Source organism: Madurella fahalii (assembly GCF_045866475.1).
Source record: "Madurella fahalii IFM 68171 DNA, scaffold_3, whole genome shotgun sequence".
Classification (NCBI taxonomy): Eukaryota; Fungi; Ascomycota; class Sordariomycetes; order Sordariales; genus Madurella; species Madurella fahalii.
In genome coordinates, this window is record NW_027263973.1 from 1,290,449 (window position 1) to 1,317,184 (window position 26,736).

The 26,736-nt window shown below is 54.5% G+C and overlaps 8 protein-coding genes across 8 annotated transcripts; 5 read left to right on the forward strand and 3 right to left on the reverse strand.

The window, feature by feature from the left end:
* Positions 1-1,436: 1,436 nt before the first annotated feature.
* MFIFM68171_05865 (Mitochondrial phosphate carrier protein) lies at positions 1,437-3,084 on the reverse strand (the record flags this gene model as incomplete). Its single annotated transcript, XM_071061285.1, has 5 exons — positions 1,437-1,472; positions 1,537-1,882; positions 1,974-2,393; positions 2,526-2,738; positions 2,804-3,084. 5 exons carry the CDS (start codon positions 3,082-3,084, stop codon positions 1,437-1,439), a joined length of 1,296 nt encoding a protein of 431 aa, XP_070917386.1.
* A 1,737-nt stretch (positions 3,085-4,821) lies between these two features.
* Positions 4,822-8,174, reverse strand: MFIFM68171_05866 (uncharacterized protein; the record flags this gene model as incomplete). The annotated part of the gene is made up of 5 exons (XM_071061286.1): positions 4,822-6,786; positions 7,156-7,254; positions 7,304-7,654; positions 7,705-8,004; positions 8,052-8,174. The coding sequence occupies 5 exons, from the start codon at positions 8,172-8,174 to the stop codon at positions 4,822-4,824; spliced, it is 2,838 nt and encodes a 945-aa protein (XP_070917387.1).
* Positions 8,175-9,153: 979 nt separating this feature from the next.
* Positions 9,154-10,536, forward strand: SWF1 (palmitoyltransferase swf1; the record flags this gene model as incomplete). Its single annotated transcript, XM_071061287.1, has 3 exons — positions 9,154-9,242; positions 9,291-9,444; positions 9,508-10,536. 3 exons carry the CDS (start codon positions 9,154-9,156, stop codon positions 10,534-10,536), a joined length of 1,272 nt encoding a protein of 423 aa, XP_070917388.1.
* Positions 10,537-10,697: 161 nt separating this feature from the next.
* MFIFM68171_05868 (EngB-type G domain-containing protein) lies at positions 10,698-11,894 on the reverse strand (the record flags this gene model as incomplete). The annotated part of the gene is made up of 1 exon (XM_071061288.1): positions 10,698-11,894. One exon carries the CDS (start codon positions 11,892-11,894, stop codon positions 10,698-10,700), a length of 1,197 nt encoding a protein of 398 aa, XP_070917389.1.
* Positions 11,895-12,192: 298 nt separating this feature from the next.
* MFIFM68171_05869 (ATP synthase assembly factor FMC1, mitochondrial) lies at positions 12,193-12,546 on the forward strand (the record flags this gene model as incomplete). The annotated part of the gene is made up of 1 exon (XM_071061289.1): positions 12,193-12,546. The coding sequence occupies one exon, from the start codon at positions 12,193-12,195 to the stop codon at positions 12,544-12,546; it is 354 nt and encodes a 117-aa protein (XP_070917390.1).
* A 3,217-nt stretch (positions 12,547-15,763) lies between these two features.
* On the forward strand, positions 15,764-16,684 carry MFIFM68171_05870 (Floculation protein FLO1; the record flags this gene model as incomplete). The annotated part of the gene is made up of 1 exon (XM_071061290.1): positions 15,764-16,684. The coding sequence occupies one exon, from the start codon at positions 15,764-15,766 to the stop codon at positions 16,682-16,684; it is 921 nt and encodes a 306-aa protein (XP_070917391.1).
* A 1,598-nt stretch (positions 16,685-18,282) lies between these two features.
* Positions 18,283-18,923, forward strand: MFIFM68171_05871 (uncharacterized protein; the record flags this gene model as incomplete). The annotated part of the gene is made up of 2 exons (XM_071061291.1): positions 18,283-18,577; positions 18,787-18,923. The coding sequence occupies 2 exons, from the start codon at positions 18,283-18,285 to the stop codon at positions 18,921-18,923; spliced, it is 432 nt and encodes a 143-aa protein (XP_070917392.1).
* Positions 18,924-21,547: 2,624 nt separating this feature from the next.
* MFIFM68171_05872 (NACHT domain-containing protein) lies at positions 21,548-26,521 on the forward strand (the record flags this gene model as incomplete). The annotated part of the gene is made up of 4 exons (XM_071061292.1): positions 21,548-22,815; positions 22,874-25,109; positions 25,803-26,392; positions 26,458-26,521. 4 exons carry the CDS (start codon positions 21,548-21,550, stop codon positions 26,519-26,521), a joined length of 4,158 nt encoding a protein of 1,385 aa, XP_070917393.1.
* Between the last annotated feature and the right edge of the window lie 215 nt (positions 26,522-26,736).

A 26,736-nucleotide genomic window follows, 5' to 3' on the forward strand; every position in this document is an offset into this window, starting at 1 on the left:
CAATATAAATACCAATGCCGCCCCTCTGTTTTTGCAACAAACCACTCACACCTTCCACTTTCTACCGTCCTCCCCGTTCTACAAGAAACACTTACATACTCAAGAGTCAATCCGCATTCATTGCTCGGAGCACTTGCATCAAGTTAGCCCTGCCGCGGTCATCCCAGGCCTGCAATCCCTGATAGATAACCCAAAGCGTAGAAGTGGCCTCTAACTTCAGCGAGTTTCTGGAACCAACATGACCATCACATGCGCTAGTTGCTTCCGTGAAGTGGCTGTAACCCGCACCTTCAGCGACCCCGGCAGAGTTGGTACTGCTATTTGCTCAAGATGCTATGATGCAGCCGAGGTACGTAGTGTCTAATTTTGTGCGTGAATCGACACTACCTACTTACGACGACAAACTTCTGCTGACATTGTATAGCATTGCAGTGATTATAGCCGACTCACCCGGAACGAGGTAATTTCTCTGTGGGCGAAACACGTCGCAGACGAGAGTGAACAGGAAGAGGATGCTTCTGGGCAGGACGATGCCAACCATGAGAGAAGCACCTCTAGAGTTGCTAGTTGGGGATCCGAGCTACCACCTGTTGCACACCATTTTACAGCAACCAGCGAGCCTACCGATGCGGAGACCTCTATGAACCTGGTTTCTGATATTGAGAATACTTTAGTAGCTTCCACACAACCCTCCTCAGGAACACCGGCCATCGCCGACGATCCATATCCGTACCATGATAATGGAAACCAGTCTGCTGAAAGCCAGCCCGCGACCACCGGGGCTGCCAACTCCTCGACATATAACTGGCCGGACATTGCCCACAGTAGTACCAAACACCCCGAGGGGTATACCGGTGTCAGACGCGGCTTCGGTACTACATGTCTGGTAGACGGTGTCGATCCTGAAGACAGTAACAGTGACAAACAGGAGTAGTGCATCTGAGACCACGGTGGAGGCTTCCTTAACGCTAGGTAATTGTTTACCGTGCTTCTTGCCGTCTAGACACAAAGTGATCAATGAATCTATGAAGTAACGCAACAAAGTGACGGCTGTGTGTTGAGGCAACAGGATTTCATAGGTATTGAACTTGACCAATAATTCCAATCCAGTGCGAGATAAGAGGATAAATGCCACATATATATTCAACCAGATCGCTCAACTCTTCCCAATACAGCATTTCCAGAATGACAATCTAATTAATCGTCGAGATCCTTGCCAAAACATCAAGCCCAGCTCCTGAACCACTATATAAACGAGCCCGCAAAACATAAAACGAATGATCCGAAGCCCTCCAGTTTTGTCTATCTCGATGCCGATTTCCCTGAAAATTACTTCTCATGTGCAGTGTCCATAATTATAGTCTAGAAAACGGAACCGTGAGGTGATGGTTGACGATTATCACACCCCTAACACACTCCACAAACCGTCGACCGCCTCATTTGATCTCGATTCCGCTGGTCGCACCAAGGGCCTGTTGCCATCATTAGCCCCTAGAAGACCCTCAAACATACGCCGGGCCATCGGATGGAACTCACCTTCTTGATATCACCATAAATAGCAAACTGTACAGCAGTCATACCCCCAACCATGATGATCCTTGCACGGATGCCCGCGAAGCTGCCGCGAACGCCCATCCCCCTCGCAAGCCTGAGCAGACGACCAAACGTGGATTCCCCAGTTGCCCCCTTGTCCTTGTTGATCTTGCTGAGGAGGGTGTCAGCCGGCTGCGAGACGACAGCCGCAGCAACACCAGCGATGAGGCCCGAGGCGATGTTGATACCCGTGATGGCGGTGCCGGACACGGCCGACTTGTCGACGTGCTTGTAGATCTGCTCGAGCGTATTCTCATACACCACAAAGCTCGCCATCGTATATGGAACCCTACAACCCCGCCATCAGCACACCCCAACCGCCACGCACACACAAAAACAACAGCCACAGCAGCTGCAGTAGTAGTAATAATATCACATACTGCTTCATCAAAATAGGCCCCAACCCAGAGTACAGCCCGTGAACCCCTTCTTCCCCCGCCATCCTAGCCAGCCCGTCCCACAGACCCCTCGCAAAGCCAGGCTGCGACACGAGGCGGATCCTGACGGCCTCGAACGGGCACAGCGCGAGGTCGCCCGCGATCTCGGCGAGCGCCGACGAGCCGAGGTAGACGGCGTAGCGGTTAGCCGAGGCAGCGTCGTAGCCGAGCGCGTCGATGGCGCTGGCCTTGAGGAACTCGTAGCCGCCGAACTTGAACCCGCCCTGCAAGAAGTAGCCCGCCACGGTGGGGCCGAGGCCGAGCGCCAGGGCGCCGGCCCCCTCGCCGGCCACGACCCATCGGAGGCCGCCTACGATGCCGCGGTTGTAGGACTGCGGGTCGAGTTGGATGCGGGTTTTGATGCTGTATTGGGTAGCGGGGAGTCAGTGTCTGCTTCTTCGCTGCAAAAAGTGGGGTTGAGGGGAGGGTGAGGGTGTGACTCGCCGGCCCAAACAGGAGGGTCGTTTGAAGTTGAAAAGTTTTTGACGGTCTTACATGTCGATCGGCGTGAGGATGGCGTGCGTAAAGGAGCAGCAGACGGCACCGGCTAGGGCATAGCGGGAGTACATGGTGATGGGGGAAAGGTCTGGCAATGATGAGTCGGTGGCGATCGAAGATGATGATGGCTGGAAAATGGCGCCCTGGGGCACGGCTTGGACGGCTGCAACAAGAGACGAGGAGGACGAAGGCGACGGTGGTCCATTTATGCTGTATGGGGTATTAATACCAAGAGCAAAACATTAGAGGTATCTTTCCCTTCCTCACTACTCTACCTCCATCCAGCAAACCCCCCTAGCGACCCTAGAATTCCTTTGCTTTTCTCAGCACTGGGGGCTGCGGCGGCGGCGGCTGTTGAGGCGCCCGGCCCCGGATGCGCAGCCCCTGCGGCGGTGCCCTTGATTGACTCCAAAACCCGTAGATGTTCCTTCTTCAGAGCTTCAAAGTCTTCGTCGAGTCGGTTGTGCCATGGGTACAGGACGCAAACCTGAAACCCTAATGCTGAGCTGGCAACGATGAAGTTTGTGAGGGAAATGGCGCGGGTGACGAACACCATCTTGGTGAATAAATTATCTGTCGCAAGGATGGTCAGTCAGACTGGGGGGAACGGCGGTGTAAGTAACCAGGGCAGGAGGGCGTACATATGTCGCTGTTATAGCGCAGTGGATAAGATCACAAGCGTGCCTTCGAACGAGAGTCGCAGTGACGGCGAGTGTAGACGAGACCAATGACGAAAGGGAACGACGACTTCCTGCGTTGGGGTGGTAAAGAATGAATGAACAGAGGCAGGAATTGGGAACCAAGCGAGGGTTATGAAGGATTTTTAAACGCCGTGGCTGGCGAAGCAGCGGCTGCGGTTCGAGGTGCTCGGCGGGGAATGGGTGGCGACAAGGCCCGGGTCGTAGATTGCGTGGTAGGTTTTGAATGGTTGAATGTATGGTCCCCACAGAATAATTAAATCAAAGGAGCGCTTCGAGTTCGGTGAGGGTTTACGCGAGGGCCGACACAGTGAAGGATGTCCCTCGACCACTGAAGGAGCCATGCCCCTCGGCTCCCTGACTGCGTCACAGGATGTCCCTCACAACGACGTCACATGCTGGAGGTGGAGCAGTACCCCGTAGCCATCCTCGAGTGGAGAGGGGGCATTCCAAGCCAAGCCACCTTGGAGGCTGTCTCCTGAAGACACCCGGAACGCCCCTGGCAGGTGACTCGTGAGGCACATGGTTGTCTGCCGGATATCACGCAGCCCCTTTTTCACTCTCAGTCCAAAGCAGCGTTCAATAATGAACCAGATTACTACTGGGCACTTCAGAAGGCCCTGGAAGACGAATTCCGGCCTCCCTCCCATTCCCTCGCGTCCCGACGTCCCGGTGGAAGTCAGCTGTGCAGCGACCTCACATGCGAGCAGGGGAAAAGACCGCGTTCTGGCCCGCGGGTCCACAGCCACTGCCGATCCCTCGACCGGCCCGCCCAACGTCTCGATGTTAGTGGACAGCCCTGTGGGCTCGTTGCAGGCCGGCCAAGCCCGATGGTGCCTCAATCCCGATCCGGTCCTTTGGGACTAGTCTCGCACGGCCCGATCTCTCAATGCGGTCCTTTGGGAATAGCCTCGGACATGAATGATTCAGAAGTGGCGTGATCTCGTCACCGCCGCGGTAATATTTCGGCATCGGGTTCCAGCGACTTCGGAAGCAAATTTTCTCTCTCGCAATCTTCGGGCACCCGCTCGGCTCGACAGCGTTACAGTGCGCGCTTGGCTGCTGCCGACGTTCCGGCATGCGACGACAGGGGGTGGTGGTGGAGAACAACGTGGTACCCCAGGCCGAGCACTCCTCCGCACCATGCCTAGGTTGAAAACAACGCCTTCCCTCATCGAGATCACGACCGCTGTGTTTCGGCTACCCTTCCCGAAGGGAGTCTGCGCCGAGTCAGCCTCAAACGGTCTCTTAACAATATCCTCCAGCCAATCATCAAATGTCGATTCTGCTCGCTCTCGGTGAGTGGCACGCGGTGATAAAAAGACTGGCAACAAACCACCCATTGCCCCAGTAAGTAGTAGTAAAGTAGCAGCTTGTCCGCCGCACTCAACTATTAGTCATGCATACTGCCGGAGCCAGACACGCTTCCCACTACCGACACTGCTCGCACACCGCTTCAGCAAGATCAACGCTTCCCGCGTTGACCCGCTCGGCCCCATCGGCTGCCAGCAGACATCACCGCACTTCCACAACCCACCAACCAACCGAGAAATATAAACCATCCCCCGAAGAGCAAGAAGACGCACAAATAATAACTAAATACTGTCCCAAACCTTCAAAAACCTCCTCCTCTCCAAGACCCCTTCCACCCCGTGCTTCTCCACCAACCGCCAAAACACCTTCTCCTCGCTGGCCCCAGGCGTCGACGGCTTGTCGGGTACCACGCCGCCCAGCGCGTCCAACCAGCTCGCAATCCCCCTCACCCGCCCATCATCCCGCTCCGTCCACACCCCCTTTATATCGCGCGGAATCCCGTCGCCGCGCGCCAGGCTCTCAATGACCGCCGCGGCATTCGCCTGTCTGCACGTCGTGGCCTTAACAGCGCGGCTGACGAGGGATGCCGGGCAGCCCTGCGCGACAAAATGGTTTATGATCGGGGAGGGGTCGAACGTCTGTGGTTTGGCGCTCTCGGGGTTGGGGCTGCGGTTGGGTTGCGCAGAGGAGCCCGGTTGAGGGTGGACGGCACTCCTGCGGGCGGGAGGTCGCGGGGTAAGACTGCTGGTGGATGGCGGGCCGTTGGATCGGTTGCGCACCGACGGACGTGGAGCTGGCGTTTCTGAAGAAGATAGCCGCTCTTTGACGATCGCGGGTCGTCGTGGAGAAGGCGGGGAGATATCGGCGGCGACGGAAGCTGGCTGCGTGCCCTTTGACCACGACGCGGGCAGGGTCCGGCGCGGGCGGGACGCGTTGGTTACGACGGGGTTGAGGGCAGGTCGCGAAGTGTTTGAGGGCCTGGGCGTGAGGTTGCTCATCGTCTCAAATTCGTCGCTGGACTCGGACATGCCGTCGTCAACTTCGATTGTGGGAAGCGGGCGGTTAGCTGATGACAGGACCTTAGGACGGGGAGATGCTTTCTCCATCCCGGATCGAAGCTCCGATGGGCTGAGCGCTTCGTTGTCGTCGTCCAACCCATCATCCTGCATGGCAGACTCAAAGTTTTGTGTCTCCGGTTCAAGAGCCCTTCCCTGCTGCACATCTCCACCAAAATAGAAGTCTTGGGTTTCCGGCTCTGCCCTTTGTTTCTGTGGACGGGACACAAGTCGTGGCCGCTTGCTGGGAGTGTCTCGGGAGGCTGAAGACATCTTAGATACGTCGTCCTCTTGGCCAGCCAGTTGGAGGCGAGATTCTGGAGTACATGGTATCTCTTCGTCGGGGTTGTGCCGGCGCCGTTTGCTGACCGAGCTGACACGCGATATAGAGGATGATCGTATGGCCTGCTTAAATGTCCTCTTATAGCCCACCAAGGGAGGCGAGGACACAAAAAGATCTTGATCAACGGAAGGTGCGGGGCCGCCTCTTGATCCATGCGAGGCAATCTCTTCCTCGTCCTCACCATCAATGTCCTGGTGCTCCTCATCAACCATCTCCTCGTCATCACTCTCTTCCTCCCCATCTTCGCCTTCATCCTCGCCTTCGACTTCGCATTCACGTGCATCCCACCCGTTAAATGCCTGTATCGCGCGTTCGAACTCCAGCAGATGTTTCTCGTATGTCTCCTTCACTAGCCGAGGCATATCTGGCTCCGCCACCCAGTCGTACCCTAGGCTCTCAGCGATTACTTGCCAATCCCGGGATTCGTGGTGCGGCTGTCTGGTGACGCAGGACCAAAGAATCCAAAAATCCACCGTGTGCCGGCCAATCTGTGCCCAAGGGACAAGGTTGGCACCAGTAGTCTCCCTGTCGTGGTTAAAAAGTTCCCGAAACTCCTCCTTTGTAAGTACCGGGGTGACGCCTGTCTTCGCGGCGCGTTGGTGCGGCGGAGGTCCGTCTGCATCGTCCCGCGAGGTCACAGTCTCCCCCGATGTGGGTGGTCGATGATTGGTAATAGACAGCTGGTCGGGGGCTAATGGCGAGTTGTCTAGTTCGCTCTTTATCTCGTCGTTGCTCTCTTCTGCGAGAGCCCGGCGCGTCAAATAGCCGTTTGCCCGAGCCTGGAATGATGTGATTGATGCTAGCGTTCGCTGGCAATCCAGCCGCGTCCGGTAGCCTCTCCAAATGCTCTGAATGGTTATCGCAAGCCGGAGTCTGGTCTGTCTATATTTCAACAGTGACAATCGCCGCCGCACTTCCCAGCGCGTTTTATAGCCCCTCCAGAGCCTTTGTATTGTCCTTGCGGCCTGAATTTCTCTTCGTCTGTGTTCTAGCTCTTGAATCTTCGTTCTCGGCCGACCGCCGTCCTCAGGCGCACTTGTGCTATGTCCGGGTTCCTCTTTTACAACAGCGCTAGAGGTTTGTGGTGCGGATGGAGGCAGGACGCTCTGCGGACTTGGGCTATGCCCCGGCTCGCGTTTTACAACAGCGAGGGCGGGTTGTGGACTGGACGGACACATGTCGGTCGGGGGCGATTTGGCTCGAGGTATTGGGCGGACCTCCTCGGAATCTGAAAGGTCGGGTGATTTCTCGGGCTCTCTGAGAGAGAGGTGCCGTACCCATCGGTCACGCCATGAATGTGCAGAATGGTGCGGATACTGGCAAGAGTAAGCCAAATGCGCAAGACAGGGGAGATGCAACACAGACCTTGGCCGCCAGTTCCATATAGATCTTCGCGCCCTTTTCTTTCTCGCCATCTCGGCAACGTTGCAACACATGGTTAGTGAGAAGCTTGTCGTCCTCCTCAGTGAAACGCACTCTGCCTCGAGGCGCGTCTGGCCGTTGGACTCCTTCAGGAGTACCCTTAGCAGTAGAAGCGGTTCGCTGCGCAGCTGTGGCAGGTGGTACAGCGGCAGTTGTGGCTTCAGGCATAACGACTGATCTTGGGCCAGATGGGGCCGGTATCTGTAAAGGAGCTGCTGGTAGGTCCTTTTCATGAAGGAGGGCGAGTCGTTTTACCCATCTATCCCTCCACGAATGCCATGAGTGATGCGGGTACTGATAAATGTCAGCAGCGGCCTGGTATGTAGGGGACGAGAGGAACCCGCCTGTTTCTCGAGATCTTGGTAGATCTTATTGCCGCTGTGGTTATGCACATGCTGGCGCACCCAACTGACTAGGATCTGATCGTCTTGGTTGGTGAAAGGGAGTTTTCCTGCCTTGGCCGGCTTCGGCGTCGGGTTCGTCGACGCAATCCGGTAATCGTCGATATTGGCAATCGTGCCCAGGCGCACTGAATCGTCGATGTACTTCCACGAGACAGATCCTGGAGGAGCATTCTTCTTGGCGTGGTCCGCGATCAACACATCGGCGTACTTCTCCAAAAGTACGATTTTGCCCCCATTATCCTGCCATGAGGTTAGGCGCTGTCGGAAAAAGGATAGGACGAACATACCTCGATCTTGGCAACTATGTCGCCGCGAGTTGGGACTCGCTGGGCAACCCAGAACTTGATTCCGCCAAAGAGAGTGCCCTCGTATTTTCCATTCACCCCCTCATAAACGATGCGCGTAGCCATCCTGCCAAGCCCTCAAACCCCGTCTCTGGGCCTTCCCGATCACCTATCCCAATCACTGTATCCCTATCCCTAACCCTGAGCATCAGGGCCAGCAGAAGCTCCGCAACCGTCCGTCCAGAAACTCGATGTTGGATGATTAAATGTAACCAGGATACGACCCAAATGAACGCATCACAATGTATATTTGAGATTCTGGCAAGACAATACGCGATGGAGTGTTGCAGAAATGATCTCTCGATGCAGGGAACAAAAACCGGTGAGATGGCGCGTCGTTAATGTCGAATAACACTCTCTCGATCTGCGAGATGCAGCCAGGCGGCAAAGCTGGGCCTGCAAGGTAGCTCCACTGCTCTGTTTTGGGGGAGGCGCGTGTCAATTCAGAGAGAGCAGCGACGGTTCGAAAGCCAAACGACCGCCCAGGGCCGCCACAAAACAAAGCTTCCCTGACAAATTTTATGCCTTAAACACCACCGATGACTCCAGTACCTGGAGTAAGAAAATAGGGAGATGCGGTCAAGAGATAAATGTGGTGGAGTCCAAGACCCGGCGACAGTTGGAAGAACTTCAAGTTGAGAGTGATCAATTACCCGCGACATGTGGGGTCGGCCAGTCGCGTTCCCCCACAAAGAAAATGAGAGCACGAGGTTAGCTCGCTTAATTGCCTAAGCGGGGCGGTGAGGCCAGCACACCCAGCGAGTCGTTGGCTGCGAGCAGCAGCCCATTCGAGGCGCCCAGTAATTCAACACACCTTGACTCCCAAAAAAAGAAAAAGAAAAAAACAAGTTGCACTTAAAGTTGGAGCATGACACTGCGGGAAGGCTCCGTTTGAGCGACACTCCTGCCCACCTGAACGAGCTGAAGTGGGACGGCTGAGGTGTGTCATCCGCCTCGCCTCACCTCACCTCCAGCTAGTTTTCCTGTTTCAGTACCGCCGTAGCATGCATTAGTTGCTGGCCTGTTTATCAACAACTCCAGCAAAATGGGCGTCATTGCGACTATCGCCCTCGTCGTCCTCGGAATCTCCTTCATGGTCTTTGTGACCTTTTTCGGCCGTCTTCCCGCGCTCAGGTAGGACAACGGCCCCAAAACCCAAAACAAGTACTAAACCAAGAGCAGACGAACACCGATAGCCTGGCTGCACCGCGTAATATGGGTGCACCTCCCGAACGGGGTCCTGGGCCTCGACCAGCGGCTCAGCGGGGGTAGGGTCACCGCCTCGTGTGTGCGGTTCGGGAATTACATGATGTACGACAAACACCCAACCATCCTGGTATGATAGCAGCGCCCCTTCAAGACAGCTCACACCTCCCCATTGTTCTAACTCGAACCCCAGATCTTCTTCATCGTCCTCCTCGTGGGGGGTGAGGTTCTCTACCTCCCAGCAGCCTGGCCGCGGATCGGCCTGCTGATCAAAACAACCGGCACCATCGCCATGCTCCTCCCCTACCTCTTCCTCTACCTCTCAGCCTTCACTGACCCGGGGTACATCACCCCGGCCAACCACACCCACGAGATGGCCCGCTACCCGTACGACTTCTCCCTCTTCAACCCGGGGAGCGAGTGCTCCACCTGCCGCCTGCTCAAGCCCGCGCGGTCCAAGCATTGCTCCGTGTGCAAGCGGTGCATCGCCAAGAACGACCACCACTGCATCTTCATCAACAACTGCGTCGGCGCAAAGAACCAGCACTGGTTCATCCTGCTCCTCCTGTCCACCGCGGTGTTGACCCTGTACGGCGGCATCCTGGGCATACACTTGATGACGAGCAGGATGCGCTTCTACTTCCCCCACTGGGCGCTGCTCCCCTGGCGGGCCAACGACGGGCAGGGCATGTCCTTCACGCAGTGGCTGGTCATCTGGAGCTGGGGCATGCAGACCGGCGTGGCCATGGGCGCCGTGACCCTGCTGGCGCTCATGACCAGCCCGCTCGTGTGGGGATTGCTGGGCTATCACCTGTGGCTGGTGTACTGTGGGACGACGACCAACGAGTCGATGAAGTGGTCGGATTGGCAGGCGGATATGAACGACGGCCTTGCGTTCAAGCGGAGAATGGAGCGGGGGAGGGTCAAGGATTGGAGGATTGAGCCGGCGCGGACCAGGTGGCCAGTCGAGACGGAACAGGTTTTAGTTAGGACCGTGGATGGGCAGCCTCCGGCTGAAGATCCCGATTTTCCGGGCGTAGGGGAGTGGGAAGCGGTGTGGAGGCTGAAGGACGTCGAGAACCTTTATGATCTTGGGTTCTGGGACAATCTGATCGATGTGTTCGTCCCGGGTTTCGAGTTCCGGGATCCCAGGGTGCCGGTGTCGGAGAGCAGGCTGCGGCTGAAGAAGAAGAGGAGAGCGAGGAAGATCTACCTGGCGTAGCGAAGGCAGCGTTGGTGCAGTGTAGTGGATAATGGTTGTATAGATCTGATTTGGCATAGAGGGATACCATAGCATGATATTCACCCAGCAGTACGATTCCACTCCTTTCAAGGGTATCAATCTATATCCTACAAGTACAAGTACAACGCACAACGCCTCCTCTAAAACGATGGCCGCTGTTGAGACGCCGTCCACTTGATCTGATCAAACGACACGATCCTCTGTGTCGAAGGTTGCTGCACCACCCCGGGCGTGTCAAACACCCTATTATCCTCCACAATCCCCGCCATCCGACAGATCGCCCACCTCGCTCCCGCCACACCCAACCCACCGCTCCCAGGATCCCCGGCCCCCGTCACCCAAATCTCGCTCTCCCACCCCCTCGGCGCCCCCTCAAGCCACGTCAAACTCTCCTTCTCCACTCTCCTCAACTCCTCCCACACACTCAAACAGACCTCATCCACCCTCCCCTGCAGCCCCTCCCCTGCCCCAAGCTTATCCGCCTTGGTCAGCACCACCGCCGTCCGCACATCGGCATCCCTCAACATCCCCAGCACCATACGATCCGCCTCCTTCACCCCGGCCACCGCATCCACCAATAACACCGCCCCCCTCAGCATCACCCGCTTGCTCAGATACTTCTGAATCTCCACGCCCCACGCCTGCTGCGACCCGAGCCCGTAGCCGGGCATGTCGACCATGACCAGACGATGGCGGGGGGGCTGTTCCCAGAAGGCCTTGCGCTCGCGGCGCTCGGCGCGGGTCACGGCGCCCTGCGACTTCTTCTTCGCCGCGTCGCGCGCCAGCTCCGCGTGCCGCTCGTACTGCGCCTTGACCGCCGCGCCGAACCCGTACCCGTTCATGCACTGCGTGCTGCCCGCGCGCCGGCTCGTGATGGCCAGCCCCGCGCCCCGCGCCCGCAGCCCGTGGCTTGCCCCCGCCGCCGCCCCCTCCGCTCCCGCCAGCGCGTTGATCAGCGTCGACTTGCCCACGTTGGACCGGCCCAGGAGACAGACCTCCGGCGTGGTGTGGTTGGGCGGCAGGTGGAGGAAGCGCGCGGCCGAGTAGAGGAAGTGCGGCTGGCCGGTGGTGAAGAGGGTCGTTGCTGTTACGAGGGAGAGGGTCGGGGGAACCGGGGATGGGATGGACGATTGGTTCGGGTTGTTGGACGGGGTGGGGAGGTACGAGTGTGAGGAGAGGGTTGTTGGGTCTATCGGTTTGGAGGTTGGCGTTGCCGTCGTTGTCGGCTTGGAGGAGCGAGAGGCTGCTGGTTTTGTAGATTTGGCTGGTTTGGTTGTCTTGGACTTCGTTGCTTTTGTGGAGAGAAGGCGGATGAAGCGGCCTGTCGTCGGTGGCATTGTCAAGACGGCGGATAATGTTCTCGGTCCTGCCATTGTGGTCGCTGTTGGACGTCGCAAGGCCTCTGGATGTGTAGGTGCTGAAGCCAGCGGCTGAGCGCAGAATGCAAGCTTAACGAGATAGCCTTTGCCTGCCGGGGAACTTAGTGCCGATAAGGGTTAGGGTTGTAACTTTTCACTTCAACCGCGATTTTTCGAACTCGGTCCCCCGATCCGCCTCCGTCCCGCAACACACCGTCGCAAACCAGTCAATTCGGCTTGAACACTGCCTTCTCACACCTGATCCCACCTTTCGAACATGACAACGCCCCCAGCAGCGCTACGTTCCCTCTACCGTTCCCTCCTCCGCGAGCTTCCTCCACGACCAGTCCTCTCCAACCCTCGCGCCCCCCTCCACCAGCGCCTACGCGAGAGGTTCACCCCGTCATCAGTACCGCCAGCCCCGCCGGCCGAACTCCAGTTCGCCCAGAGCGAGCAGTATCTCGCCTACCTCCGCGCGCAGCGCACGTACGTTACGCTCCTCGAGCGCTACAACCCCGGCATGGGCATGGATGAAGAGGAGCGGGTGCGACTGACGGCGCGGAGGGTCGGGATGGATCTACCTGTTGAGTATGACGGCAATGGGAAGTCGGAAGGAGAGGGGAAGAAGTAAAACAGACGGGGTCGGCGAAATCAACAGAGTTGCCAGGTACATACAGTGTATAACAACATATTTATTGGGGTTGACCGGGCGTCGAAGGCGAAAAGGGCATTAGCATGTGTATCTATACATTTGTGGGAGTTTTGTTACGACTGTAAGTTGGCCTTGTCTGGCACGAACACGATAGTGAGAATGACGCTGACGCTGTACGAGACAGCAACTAACATCCGTGTATAATAGACTTGGACGTCCCTTCTCAAAGGGTAGACGGCTTGGGGAGCTGGGGAGCTTGGGAGCTTGGGTTCGCCCCTGGGACGGCCTTTCCAAGGTCTCTGAAAGCCGTTACAGAGTAGGGGCCAGAATCGCCATGACACCATGGTTCGAGGACAGACAATCCGATGCCTGGGGCACCTTCAAAGCTCAGAGTCTCATGCTGGTCTACTCTGCCTCCTCCATTGCCTACAGGACAACGTCATCGGAAGTGGCTTGTCAAGTCACTTGTAAACATAGTTGATTGATCAGCTATTTCGATCATTACTCGCTACCGTCCCTCATCATCTAGTATAATTTCCGGACATAAACCCCTCAAATAGGTGTTACAACCACGACCGAAGACTAACACAAAATGATGCTCTCTTCCTCTCGGGTTCCCGTGTCAAAGATCAAATCCTGCGTACTACCGATGTTTTGTGTCCGTGTACGTTCATGTAAACCATAATAAAAGATTAAAAGGCGGTGCCAACAAGCCACCACAACAAATATAATAATTTACAAGTTCCCAATCAAGCCAGGACAAAGCTCTGAACGAGCCTGAAGATGTCATCGGTCGGTTGCCGCCTTACTGCAATTCTCAAGCCAGCGGCAGACGCTTGAGATAAACTCAAGAGAACTGCCAGCCGGAAGGTCGGGTCGTAGGTTGGGATCATTGCTGCCGGCCAATCCATGAAAAAGCAGGCGACGTCAGACATTACTGCCAGTTCATTGCACGCTCCAGGGAATACAAAATGCGATCTGTTATCAGTCTTCTATCCCTGCAGAGCGTCCATCCGAGAGGAGTCGATGTATGATCCTCTCGAGCTGTCATTTCAGCCGAAAAAGACACGCTTCAATCCGCGTTGAGGAAAGAGCCATGATAAGAATGCGACAGCTTCCAAGTCTCGCTACGGGTACAACTTCATACTATTTCTCAAACCAGGAGACCACGGTTCGTGCGTCAAGCTCCCAGATCCTGTCAATGCTCAGTGACTTCGCAGAGTTGCTTTCGATCGGATTGAGAAGTTCACAAAGCCAACGAATGAAAGAGGAAATTCTGATAGGAATTTATAGCCAATGAGTATAATAATAACTTGAGAAAAAACCAGGCATAAGAGCGTTATGTACATGGAATACATGGAGATATAAGATTATGGCGCGGAGACGGCACGATTGGATCACAGTCAGGAAAGTATGTGTTGGAACTACAGCCTGTGGCACCCACTTGATCAATTAGGTTCGTTGGGCACAGATCACACCTCTAGAAGGTCCTCATCAATGGGTTGGGCAGTCGCCCCTCTTGTTGTTGTTGTTACATCGCAGATATCGCTCAGGAACCAGGGAGCTCAGAAGGGTGGCCCTGGGGACACCCGTCACATGATCGACACCTGTCGGCAGGTGTCCCAGCTGTACAAAGTGGGTCGCTCATTTGCGACGACAGTCCTCATTTCCAACAGTATGTGATCTTTGACCGGAGCATAGTTGAGGGGGAAACGTAACATTCGACTAGCTTCGGAAAGGAGGCAGGAATATTTCTAAACGATACAAACGTTTTGCAACACACACACCCTGTTTTCAGGTATTATCCTTATACACGACCTCGGTACACACCACAATAGCCACCCCGGACCATCTCTCAACATAACAGAGGGAACCCGAATCCTGCCGGGTAAGCTTGAGGAGGAATGGACTCGGCCGGCCTAACGAAACACGTCTATATTGCTCGAATCTCGCAGGACCTAATCAGTATCGGCCACTCTTTCTACGTAGGGCCTATGCATGTTACCTCATTTTTTCACAGGCCCACTCACCCAACCCTTAGGTCCCGGATGCGGCTAGATCCGTAGATCCCGATCTTAGGAGGGATTCATCAAGCCCGATTAATGGACTTTGCCGCCTTTCTCCTGCCCCGCCATTCGCGATCCAGAGGGTCATAGCGCCATCGGCACCACTGTTCGAACCTCCCTGGATCCTCACCGAGACATAGCGCATCGGGCACCTACTGTAGTATGCGCGAGGTGCACTAAAGACCACATTCCGCTACCCCTGTACCCCACGTCTGATGGTCCAGGTCGGCGATTGCGAGGGTTGCGTGGACTGGCAATGTAACCCGAAGTGGCTGATCAAAGCCTCAGCTCGGGAGTTGCGCCGATCATTAGCCATTTTGGACAAGGGCCAGGCACGTCAGCTGGGGGACCGCTCACTGGCCAGAAGAGAAGGCCCGACATACGTCCAAAACTGTCCAGACTGTATGTGACGTTCTGCGGCTCTCAATATTTGTTCTTTTCCCGAGACAACAAGGTAACTCAAGCAAACCCAACGGGGAACTAAGACAGCCTTGAGATATGCCGCGTTGCTGCAGCTTGTTGTGCCGAGTCACTAAATACTCCCAGTCTCTTGCAAAGTGAGATGTATAAGTTCCGGATCTGAACGCCGGATAGGGACATACAGTGGCTATTTCAAGCAAAGCTGGGTACTACTACAGTATAGAACAGTTCACGATGCGCACTAAATCTGCTAGGCAGGCGGTTGTAGAAATCAGATGCTCAACCTCACGCAGCTCGGTAAATTCGGGTGATGAACCAGCAGTCGCCGTCCCGGAAGAGGCATCGCCTTTGCCGCCTGGTTCCCGGATCTCTAGTTGCATGGGCTGAATGCTTGCTGTTTCGCGCAGATCCAGCTGCCTACCGTGCATCGTACTAAGCCTAGAAGGTCTTGTAGCAATTTCGGGATTCGGGGATGCACATCTGGCCCCGGCGAAGCAGTTGGAATCGTGACAAAAAACACAGCATGGGATGATGTCTAAGATTTCCGGATAGGCACTCGGCTCCGGGTTCGGAGTCTAGCGAGATTCAGTTACGTTGGTCTTGGTTTTCTATATAAGAGCGTCACTATTCCTCGATTGTTAAGCCGTGCTGCCACAGTCACAACCTAGATCCTCAGAAAATCGCGCCCATTCCCTCTGAACGCTACCACGATGCTCACGCAGAAGACTTTGGCTCCTCTTGGAGCGATTTTCATTTCGGCGGCTACCGCGCTAAACGCCGGACTATCCACCACAACGACGACGATCCCATACTTTGGAACCTGCACCACTTCCACAACACTGACACCATGCGGAACGGGCCATGTCACCGTCGTCATCCAGACTCCGATTACAGAGCCCGTCTGTACCACCACTCCAACGGCCACGGCCACCTCCACCACCAGCACCCCTACCGCTAGCCCTACCCCAGGCGGTCCATGCCTCCTGGTCAATCCGCTCTGCAGACCTGCCGGTCTGAACATTGACTACTACACAAACCCACTGGGCGGCTACAGCAGCGGCACACCCCCTTCTTCCTACTACATTACCGAGGATCTCAGCCCCCTGGATTCCTCTCTCACGAACGTCACCTTCTTCCCCCAGAACCAGGGCCCGTCCGGTCTACCAGTGGTCTTCCCCCCCAACCCAACGCTACCAAACGCGCCCTACCACGTCGGATGGACCCGCGACACCAACGGCGGCGTGACGGTGGACGCCAACAACTTCACCCTGGTTTACCAGGGATTCTACCGCGCGCGCAGGACCGGCGTCCACGCCATCTGCTCGACGGCCGACAACGAGAACGACGTCTTCTTCGGCCACGGCAACGCCTTTAGCTGCTTGAACGGCCGGCCGTCACCCGACGCGGCGCCGCTTCTCGTCTCTACGGGCGGCTTCTTCCAGAACGGGCTCGTCTGTAGGAACGTCGACTTGATTGCCGGGCTGTATTATCCCGTGAGGAACGTCATGGGGAACTGGCAGGGGCCGTCGGCTTTCAATTTCACCATCCAGGAACCCGGGGTCGCTTTTGAGAGCCGCACGAATGATTTCACGGGGAATGCGTATCCGCACCAGTGTGGCATCTTCCTTTGAATCACGCCGGATCTAGATGGTGGCTTGTTGTCAGGAGTGTCTCGGTGTAGAGGCGGCGCCTACGTTTTTTCTCAACGCGAAGGACATTCTTATTGATTCATTTCGATGTCGGCTCTGTTGAGGATTATGATGATGTCGGGTAGAGTGGCCTATTGACCGGCGCCTTTATAATTTAGGTTAATTAATTACCGAGTTCTTTGAGCTTGTTTCCAATCCCTATCTGTGCAGGAAATCCAGAATCGTTCCAAAGTGTCAGGTACTTTAGCGAGAGTGGCTGGCATGTAAATACTCAGTTAGCACTAATTAGCACATAATCTTCGTCGCATGGAGACACCCGTGAGGTCACATGCTGGGGCATGTAGATGTCCTTCTCCAAACTGAAGTGCTCGCCCAATATGATAGGCTACAGCTTTGCCCGGAGGCAAAGTCTCCTTACAAGGACAGTTGTAATATAGATTATTAGGCATACATATATAATTTTCACTCAGCTAGCTAGAGGTTTGTTCAATGCTTGTACCAACAAATACAATAAAAACAGCCGCAATATGTCGCAGTTGATATCAAGTTCTCGGCATTGGAAACCCGAATCGCGAAAGACAAGATGAGAGCAAAGACAACAACTGATGTAGAAGCTGTCACCAAGCTCTTCGTCTGCGATGGACTCAACGTCATGATGATCATCGGTATCACGAGGAATATCCCGCCGGTAATCGCGATTGTAAACTGTATGAGTCTGTCCACAAACCTGGAGACCCGCAAGGGTCGTTTACGCATACTTGCCAGAGTTCTCAAACTCTTCCTCTGACAATATGGCGAGATTGTCGGAAAGACATAGTAGATTTTAATGAACTATGCATTTAGAGGACCTGGAGCAATTTTATGCGGGTTCGCCTGAATTCATAGGAGTTTTCTCAACCATGGCTTGGACGTGACAATTGACCCTCACAACCACGGCCATTTTTGGATAGCGCCAATTATATCCCAACACGAGTTTGCGACGATCTAACGTATCTTTGCCCAGCCACCGCCATCCGGAGCCTGGTGGTTTATCTTCCCCCCCCCCCCCCCCATCTCATCTCCTGCTACGGTGTGTGTTGACTTTCATCAATGATTAACGCCCATTACTCAAACTGAATCCTTAAACTTGAGCTCCGGTTTATGCTAATTGAAGGCACTCAATCTGTTGGAATTGCTTTCCTGCATCGCGCGATGGAGCCTTGTGTGGCCCAAGACGAGGAGGCAACGGAGTCGGTCACGCGCAGACTCCCAGTCCTCAATGAACAATATCGGCTCACAGGTGTCGGATTAATCGACCGGCCCACTCGTCAGCACTCTTGGTGCAGTGTCGGAGCTCCAAGATCAAGACCCGAAAATACCTGCTAGCAATAGCAACCTTTGAGAGGTCCCATAAAGAAGTGCATGCAACTCAGTCAGCGTCGCGAGACTCAACGGTGAACACAGGGTTTTCACCCATTAATTTCCAGAATGCACACAATGCGATATGGAGAGAAAAACTAACTTGTGCAGATGATGAACGCCGACTGGTCATTCTGTATGACGATGTGAAGATCTTGACGAAGAAGCTCACATCTAACGGAATGAACCGGGAACGGGACTCGCCAGAATCCCTTCTCCGCAGGATCAAGGTGCTGGAGACGGGATTCAACTCGTGGGTAACCGACTTCACTGTTCCCCGGCCCCAGCCGGCCAGGAATGCTTACAGCTCACTACACAATAACGGGTCGCAACTCCAACAGCACCAGAGGCCAAGAAAGAAGATTGAGAGCATATACAAATGTGGATGGAATGGGTGCGAACAGGCATACAGTACTCCGAGACACCTGAATTTCCACATTGTATTGGGGGCTCACAGGCGGAAGCGAACTGCTGACGGTAAGTCATTACTGAAATGTATTAGTCCTAATTTGTCATTTCTGGACGGTACGCCAATCAGACCTTAAGCACCGACAATGGCCCACCTAATTGTACCTACCGCACACGATATGACCCCGGCTTGGTCGCTGTTGTCAAAGTTATTCCGCTTATGATCAGAATCACTGATCCCTTACCTGAATGCTGCTAACAGGTGCCGTCTTTTGTAGAGTTCAAGAAGGTCAGAGAAGAATTGGAAGCACGGTTAAAGGCGGAGGAGTGGGAGGGCAAGCATACAGCTACGGTGACTGCTGGAGGAAGGGGTGGAGGGGATGCTCAAGCAGCTGGTAATGCTGCCCAACTCTAAACACCGCTTCAGGGACGATATAAACATTTACTCCAGGTTATTGCTGTTTTTTTGCCTCCAGAAAGTAGAGTAGTCTTTCTAAGGGTGGAAAGGCCGGAGTATCTAGGTCCTGTAAAAGTAGCATACACGCTACGAAGAATTGAAGTGCGTGTTAGCGATAGGATAGTACTATTATCGAACTCCACCTCCCTCCTAACTTCCCGCTCTATTACTTCCCTCCATTCCCTACAATAAGGGTAGACGGTTTCGCTTACCCTGCGCGGCTACCCTGTTCTCTATACGCTAATACGCTCCTTCTATACTGCTATAACGCTTTACTGACGCTACTCTACCTTGCGTGTTGTTTCTTCTAGGACCTCCGCTCACGCTACGGCGCTGGGGTTCTAACCCTACGCCCTACCTCCCCGGCTTCTAGCCCCGTCCGGTCCTCAAACTAAGGTAGGTTACGAGGTTCGGCAACGCGGGAAAGATGGCACATTCTTCCAGTATACGCGCGAGACAGCACCGTGCTGAGGCGAGTACGTTAGGGATCAATGGACCGCGGTTAATTTGGGGTTCTTATAGCCTATATGCTACATTAAGGTTACTGTAGCAGATATCTAGAGCCCAACCTGTATTCGTTATAGGCAACGCTTCTTAGAACCATTTAGAGAAGATGTTGCTGAGATGTAGCAGTCGTACCTGGATTCCTGTCGATTGTATAGCACTTCTTAGTTGATTAATTTGATGATTGTATAAAGAGTGGTTCAATTGCTTGTCCCGTTGACTGTACAAGCAGAGAAGCTCCTCTTTATTGTCAATCGAAGATCAGTCATGGCTTTTGTAGCAAAGATGGCATCAGGTGTTGACCGCCTTGAGACAAGTTTCCGTGTTAGTTTCATTTTGGATTATAGCTGGCTAATGTCTTCTCATGCAACATATATTATCACAGCGCTCAGCGTCTTTCAAAAAACGACGAAGCCAACAGTCCTTACCCTCGTCGCAGTCTTCTCGTTTCCGTCATTCCCTTTCGTGAACCCAAATGTACACCTCTGCGGTAGGCTTGCGAGGACTCAAGGAATTCCCCGTTGCCATAACCATGACAACAGTGCCAACACGTCGACCTCTGGCAAAGCGAGAAGAAGTCCAGCGCGCCGGGTGCAACTCAACAAGATGTAGTTTCAGAGCCAATCGTCTTGTACTTGAGTGCTAGCCGGCCTGTCCGAAATAGGAACGTGAACGGCGTGTTGCACGTGGGAATTGCGAAACTCAGTGTTAGAAACAGAGACCGCATTTTCCTCTACAAATATGGAAGGTTAGTATGAGTATACTACGCTGCTTGGTGAAGACAACCCATGAAAGAATAATGGTTGGAAAAACGGTCATGTTTATTAGAATGCCGAGAAGACGAACCGTCATTTCTTACGCCAGCCTCCTGTCGTCGGCATTGCAAATATCTGATAAGGACTAAAATTGCCGGTGGCATCGTAATTGGAAGGCCTAGAATGGCAATAATGGTTTCAGCGTTCAGTTCAGACATTGCTAGAAGTAGCTAGTAACGTTCAAGCCCTCAAAGACGAGTAGTCATACTAATAGCTCTACCTGAGCCTTCACTACCGAGTAAGTATAAAAGGACTTTAATATAAGTTTATCTACAATAATACCTAGTTTACTATTAAAAACCTAGACGAATATAACATATTATTACTTAAAGTACCTATATATTAGTTCACTATAATCTTATACCCTGGGTATAAGAAGAGGTAGATTAATAGGAATCTTGATGGCGAATATATATTCTATTTTATTACTAGTTTTAACCAGTTCGTCTAGGAGTACTATAACAATCTCGAGGTTTCTATCGCTATAACCGACGACACTAGGCTACCAAATGAAGACAAGTTTCTTACAGCCTAGAGTTATTACGATAGACCTAATAACATCTCTAGTACTCAACAAGAGGTAGAAAATATCTCGCCGAGCCGGTTAAGATAGTCCTTGATATCTATAAATGGTAGAGAAGATATAAAGTAGATTTCCCTCGTTTATTAACTATAGCCTTCAGCCTTTTCTCGATCCTAGTAACGTCCTTAGAATGGAAGCGCGTTTTCAATTGTACCAAGCTTACTATTGGGATCCAGCGGCATAGTATGCAAGGAGAGACCATCAATATAGTGGAATGCTTGAAAAATTGGGCGCGAAGTGCGTTATCTGGAACAAGAGGTGTATCTTGAGCCGCGCGGCCGCCTGGAACTAGGAATATCTTCACGGGAACGTTGGACACAGGGGGGATGGGGGGAGGCGGATCCGGAACAACTGTATCCGAGACTCACTCAAATAGTCAAATCTCAACAAGTCAAATCGAAACCTGGTAAATCAAGCTAAATCTGGCTTTTCTGGAACAAATCAAGGCAAATAGAGAGCCAGATTTGACTTGTTTGACTTGTTGGGAGCGCAGCCGCAAATTGAAGGAGGCACCCAAGCAGCCCAACGTGGCACGTACAAGTAACTAGGTAGGCATCTGTAGGTGCCGCATGAGTACGACGTCTGATTCTGCAGGTGCTTCATCGCCGCGACCTTCTTTCCTATCCTCGGACAGATCCGTCGACTCGAATTGTAACCGCGGAGCCTGACACGAGACCGCAATGGCTGACGTGGGCACCATCGTGGGGGTCATTTCCTTGGGCATCCAGGTGGCGGATGGTTTGGTGAAGTACTACACGTCATACAAGGACCGGGAATCGGACACAGCACACACGGTGAAACGACTGACTCATCTACTGGACGTCCTTGGGATCCTACGCAGGCAGTTAGCCGAGCGGAAGTTCTTGCCAGATGAAGAGTCCTTGCTAAAGGTTATTAAGCATTCCGTGGGCGACTGTGAGGATCTCATCAGAGAGCTTCAACAAGAGACGGAGAAATTCACCGAAGCCTCTTCAGGTGGCTTTGCGGCTGCTGCTCGTACAACGGGCCGCCGGCTGGCCTACCCATTCCGTCAGAGCACCCTGCAGAAGCTCGACGAGGACATCGACGAGATATGTGCCAATCTCGCGCTCGCCCTGCAGGTGTTGCAGCACCAAGACATGAGCAACGCTCAGAGTGATATCCAGGACACCAAGGCGCTTCTTGAGCTGATGCGGGCCAGTCAGGTCTCATCCGACATTCGTGAATGGCTTAAGGCCCCAGATGCGTCGATCAACTACAACGAGGCCTGCAAAAGGAAACACCCGGGCACTGGCCTCTGGTTTATAAAGGGACCACACTTCAGCACGTGGCTGAGGACGGCCAACTCCTTTCTGTGGCTCAAAGGGTTCGCCGGCTGCGGCAAGTCGGTGCTCTCGTCAACCATCATCCAGCACATATTTCGCCATAGGAGCTCCGACCCCTTGGTCGGCATTGCATTCTTCTACTTTACATTCAACGACGAATCGAAGCAGAACGCGTCGTCTATGCTTCGTGCCTTGATCCTGCAACTTGTGTCCCAGCTCAAGGGCCAGGATACAACCCTCTCGCAGCTGCACTATAGTTATCGTGAGAATACCCCGCCCGACCAGGCGCTTTTGGATTGCCTCCGTCAGGTCATCAACAGGTTTGACCACGTCTACATCATCCTCGATGCTCTGGACGAAAGCCCTCAGCACAAGCATCGGGAGGATCTGCTACAAACCTTGGAGGACATGCGACGCTGGTCATGTCCAGGAATGCATCTCCTTGTCACGAGCCGCGATGAGCAGGATATCCGGGAGTCCCTCGAAGCACAAGATGACCAAGTCGTTTCGATGAAGAACGACTCGATCGATGCTGACATCGCGTCCTTTGTCTCGGCACATCTGAGAGAAAATCGCAGGCTTCGGAAGTGGGAGAAGTACCACGACCGGATCGAACAAGCATTCACTGAAGGCGCACAAGGCGTGTGAGTATTGCACCTACCTGACTTTCGGACACGGGACACATGGCCTAACATTCCTCAGGTTTCGCTGGGTTGAGTGCCAGTTTGCTCCGTTGGAAGCCTGTCCTGGAAGCAAAACTCGCCTTGACGCTCTCCTCGGGTCACTTCCTCGGACCCTAGACAAGACATATGAACGCATGCTGTCCAACATCGACGAAGAATCGGCAGACGACGCAAGGCGGATCCTGACCCTCCTATGTACGGCCAAGAGGCCTTTAACGGTAGAGGAACTTATCGACGGCATTGCCGTCGAACTCGGGGACGACCCAAGGTTCAACGAGGACAGCAGATTGATGAACGAGGCCGATATCCGACGCATCTGTCCCGGTTTCATCGACTCGGAGGTATTAGATCTGTATCCACGGGCCAAGGAACCAATACGCATTGCACACTACTCGGTTCAGGAATACCTGGAATCAGACAGGATCCTTGCTTGCCCGGCAGCAAAATTCAGCGTGCGACGTGTGCAAGCCAACACTGAAGTAGCTTCCCTCTGCCTAGCATACCTGATGGATCCAGGACTGTGCGAGGAGTTTCTAGCCTGGGAACGGGGGAAAGATACCAAGTACCCCCTCGCCGAGTACGCAGCACAGAACTGGCTGGATCACTATCACGCAGGGGATTGCTCCGACCCTCGCCTCCACCGTCTTGCACTGGCGCTTATCCACGACGATCAGGTTGCGTCTGTGGCTTGGGCCAACATTTTAAGCGGCAAGAATTACGGGCGCCGCCGTCTTGGCGGGTCGCCGCTCGATCTCGCGGCAAGACTTGGCCTTGATCGCGTCGTGCGCGTGCTCGCCGATGAGATCGCCCCTGCTCCGCCAATAGATTGCCTCGAACTTGCTCTACTAGAAGCAGCAGCCTGTGGCCATGCCACTACCGTACAATTACTCCTGGATTACTACGGTATTGCTATAAACTATGGCGGAGATAAAGGCACTGCGCCTCACCTCGACGAAGACGCCAGCATCACCTGGATTCTCTCACTCGCAAAGCCTCTCGAAGTAGCTGCATCCAATGGTCACGAGGAAGTGGTGACGTTGCTCCTCGACCGAGGCGCTGACCCCAACCTGGGCTGGAGATCATCGCCTCTCCATGCTGCCGTACGGCACGTCGATGTTGCGCGCGTCCTACTCAGCCGAGGTGCCGATGTCGACATGGTAGGACAGGGGTTCCTGTTGGCACTCGCAGCATCCTATGGCAGCACGGGCATGGTAAACCTACTTCTCGACAGAGAGGCTGACGTCAATGAGGGCAGCCCCTTCACGGCCCTGGAAAGGGCGGCGTCTCAACTGCGGAGTGACACGCTGCAACTCTTGCTAGAAAGGGGTGCTGACGTCAACGGCGGCGTCTGCCACACACCGCTAGAAGCAGCCGCATCGGAGGGATATACGGAGCACGGCCAGCTTCTCCTCGACCGAGGCGCGGACGTTGACCTGGGTATCTGGAACACCCCATTAGAGACAGCCGCAGGGAGGATATTTACGGAATTTGTCCAACTTCTCCTCGACCGAGGTGCAAGCGTCAATTTGGGTATCAAGAGGATGCCGCTAGAGGTAGCCGCGTTCCATGAACGTGTGGAACACGTTCAACTTCTCATTGATTTCGGGGCGGATATCGACCTAGGTATTGAGAGAACACCGCTTGAAGCAGCGGCGTGGAGCAAAGAAGTGGAGAGCGTTCGGCTCCTCCTCGACCGAGGCGCGAACGTTAATCTGGGTATCGAGAGGACGCCGCTAGAGACAGCCGCGTACTATGGACGTACGGAGCACGTTCGACTTCTCATTGATCGTGGGGCGGACATCAACTTGGGTATCATAGAGACGCCGCTTGAAGCGGCGATGTCACAGTGGACGGGAGAAATGGAGTGCGTTCAACTTCTCCTCGACCGAGGTGCGGACGTCAACTTGGGTATCAAGAAGACGCCGCTCGACGCAGCTGTGGAGAAAGGGCACGTTGACCTCGTTCAGCTTCTCCTCAACCGAGGGGCCAACGCCAACTTGTACATTAAGAATACACCACTTGAAGCGGCGGCGAGCCGGAGGGGGAGAATACTCAAGGAATGGCGGATTCATGACGGGTCCGACACCAGCGAGGATATTGACACGACGTCGCTAGTAGAGAGGGATTTGGGGATGGCGCAGCCAGATGCTGATGGAGGAATCGAGATGGCTCTGCCACAGTCGGAGGATAAGAAGCGGGATGAAATATCAACGCCATTGCTCAGTGACAGCGAGGAAAAGGTCAAGGAAGAGAGCGTATGATGACCCTCAGAAGAGTTAGGTGAGATAGGAGGAGATGTGGATAGCAGCTCGAAGGGAGTGTCCTGCAGTTCGAGTTTTGTCATGAGGCTTGTTATCAAGGTTTAGCATATTAGTTATCGGATATTCAACAGGCATTTCGAAGATACGTTCATGGTTTGGAAGAGAGAGAATAGATGCCATGGTGGTTGCGTGGATCGAGAGGGTATCTAGTTCAGGGGCCGTTCCCAGGGTAACCCGTGAGACAAGGGTTAGGGTTGCACTCGAATCTACAAGAGATTTGAGTGCGTTTGTGCGACCGGGAGCCCCCCGAGAGCATGATGGAGATAACTACAAAGACCTAGTTACTGTGTATTCTATTCTCTCCATGCTAGTGTTTTCCGTAATCTCCGTCTTGAATGAGGTTACCTAGGTACAGTCACGTAGCTACCCACCGGTAACTATCGGTGTGCCACTCCAGCGCCGCTACAAAGCCAAGGTGCTAGCGCCGATCTCCGGCCCCGCCGCTCCCGTCTGCGGCTCTTCACTCCACACTTTCACTGAAGCCACAGTGATATCCATCCTCCCTCCATCCTCAAATCTCCCGCATCATCATAACCTGCGCTCGTTCCAGCACAGCCCAGAGAGAAAGAGAAAAAAAGCCAAAATGACGTCGGGACCCAACCCCGACCCGGAGCCGCCGCGCGCCAGCGTCCCCGGCCCCGGCCCGGCGCTTTCACACTCACCCCCACACCCACACTCACATTCACCCACCCCTTCTCACCCCCCATCAACGCAACAACCCCTCTCCTCGCCGCAGCGCTCGCCTCCGAACCAGAACCAGCAGAAGAAGAAACCACCCCCCTCCCCGCCACCCCGCTCTCCCCAGCCCGCCTCTGGCTGACCCTCAGCGCGACCTACGTCGGCGTCTTCCTGGGCGCCGTCGACAGCTCCATCTTGGCGACGCTATCGGCGTCCATCGCGATCGAGTTCCGCTCGCTGAGCCTGCTGTTGTGGCTCGCGACGGCCTACCTCATCGCCAACGCCACTTTCCAGCCGCTGTCGGGCCGGCTGACGGATATCTTTGGCCGTGGCCCGGGGCTGGTGTTTAGCAATGTGATGTTTGCGCTGGGGAATTTGATATGTGGCTTGGCGAGGGATGAGGGGGGGTTGATTTTGGGGAGGGTAGTTGCCGGTGTAGGGGGTGGGGGGTTGATGAGTATTAGTACGTTTTTGGCGTCGGATTTGGTGCCGTTGAAGAGGAGGGGGGTCGTGCAGGGGGTGGTGAATATTGCGTACGGGTAAGTGTTGTTGCGTTATGAGGTGAGGTTTGAGGTTGGGCATTGCTGATGTTGCGGGTGGGCAGGACCGGGGCGATGCTGGGAGGCGTGCTCGGCGGCTTCATCAACGATACATCCTCCTGCGGGTAGTGACTGGCCTTCCTTTTCCAGGTACCCATCATCGTGGCATCGGGGCTTCTGGTGTGGTACCTCGTCGACGTTCCCCCGAAGATCTCAAACAAGTCGCTGCTTGCCCGCATCGACTTTGGAGGTCTCTCCTGTTAGTCGGCTTTCTTGTCTTGCTTCTCCTCGGCTTGAATGCCGGCGGAAACCTCGTCCCCTGGACTGATCCCCTTGTCTTGACC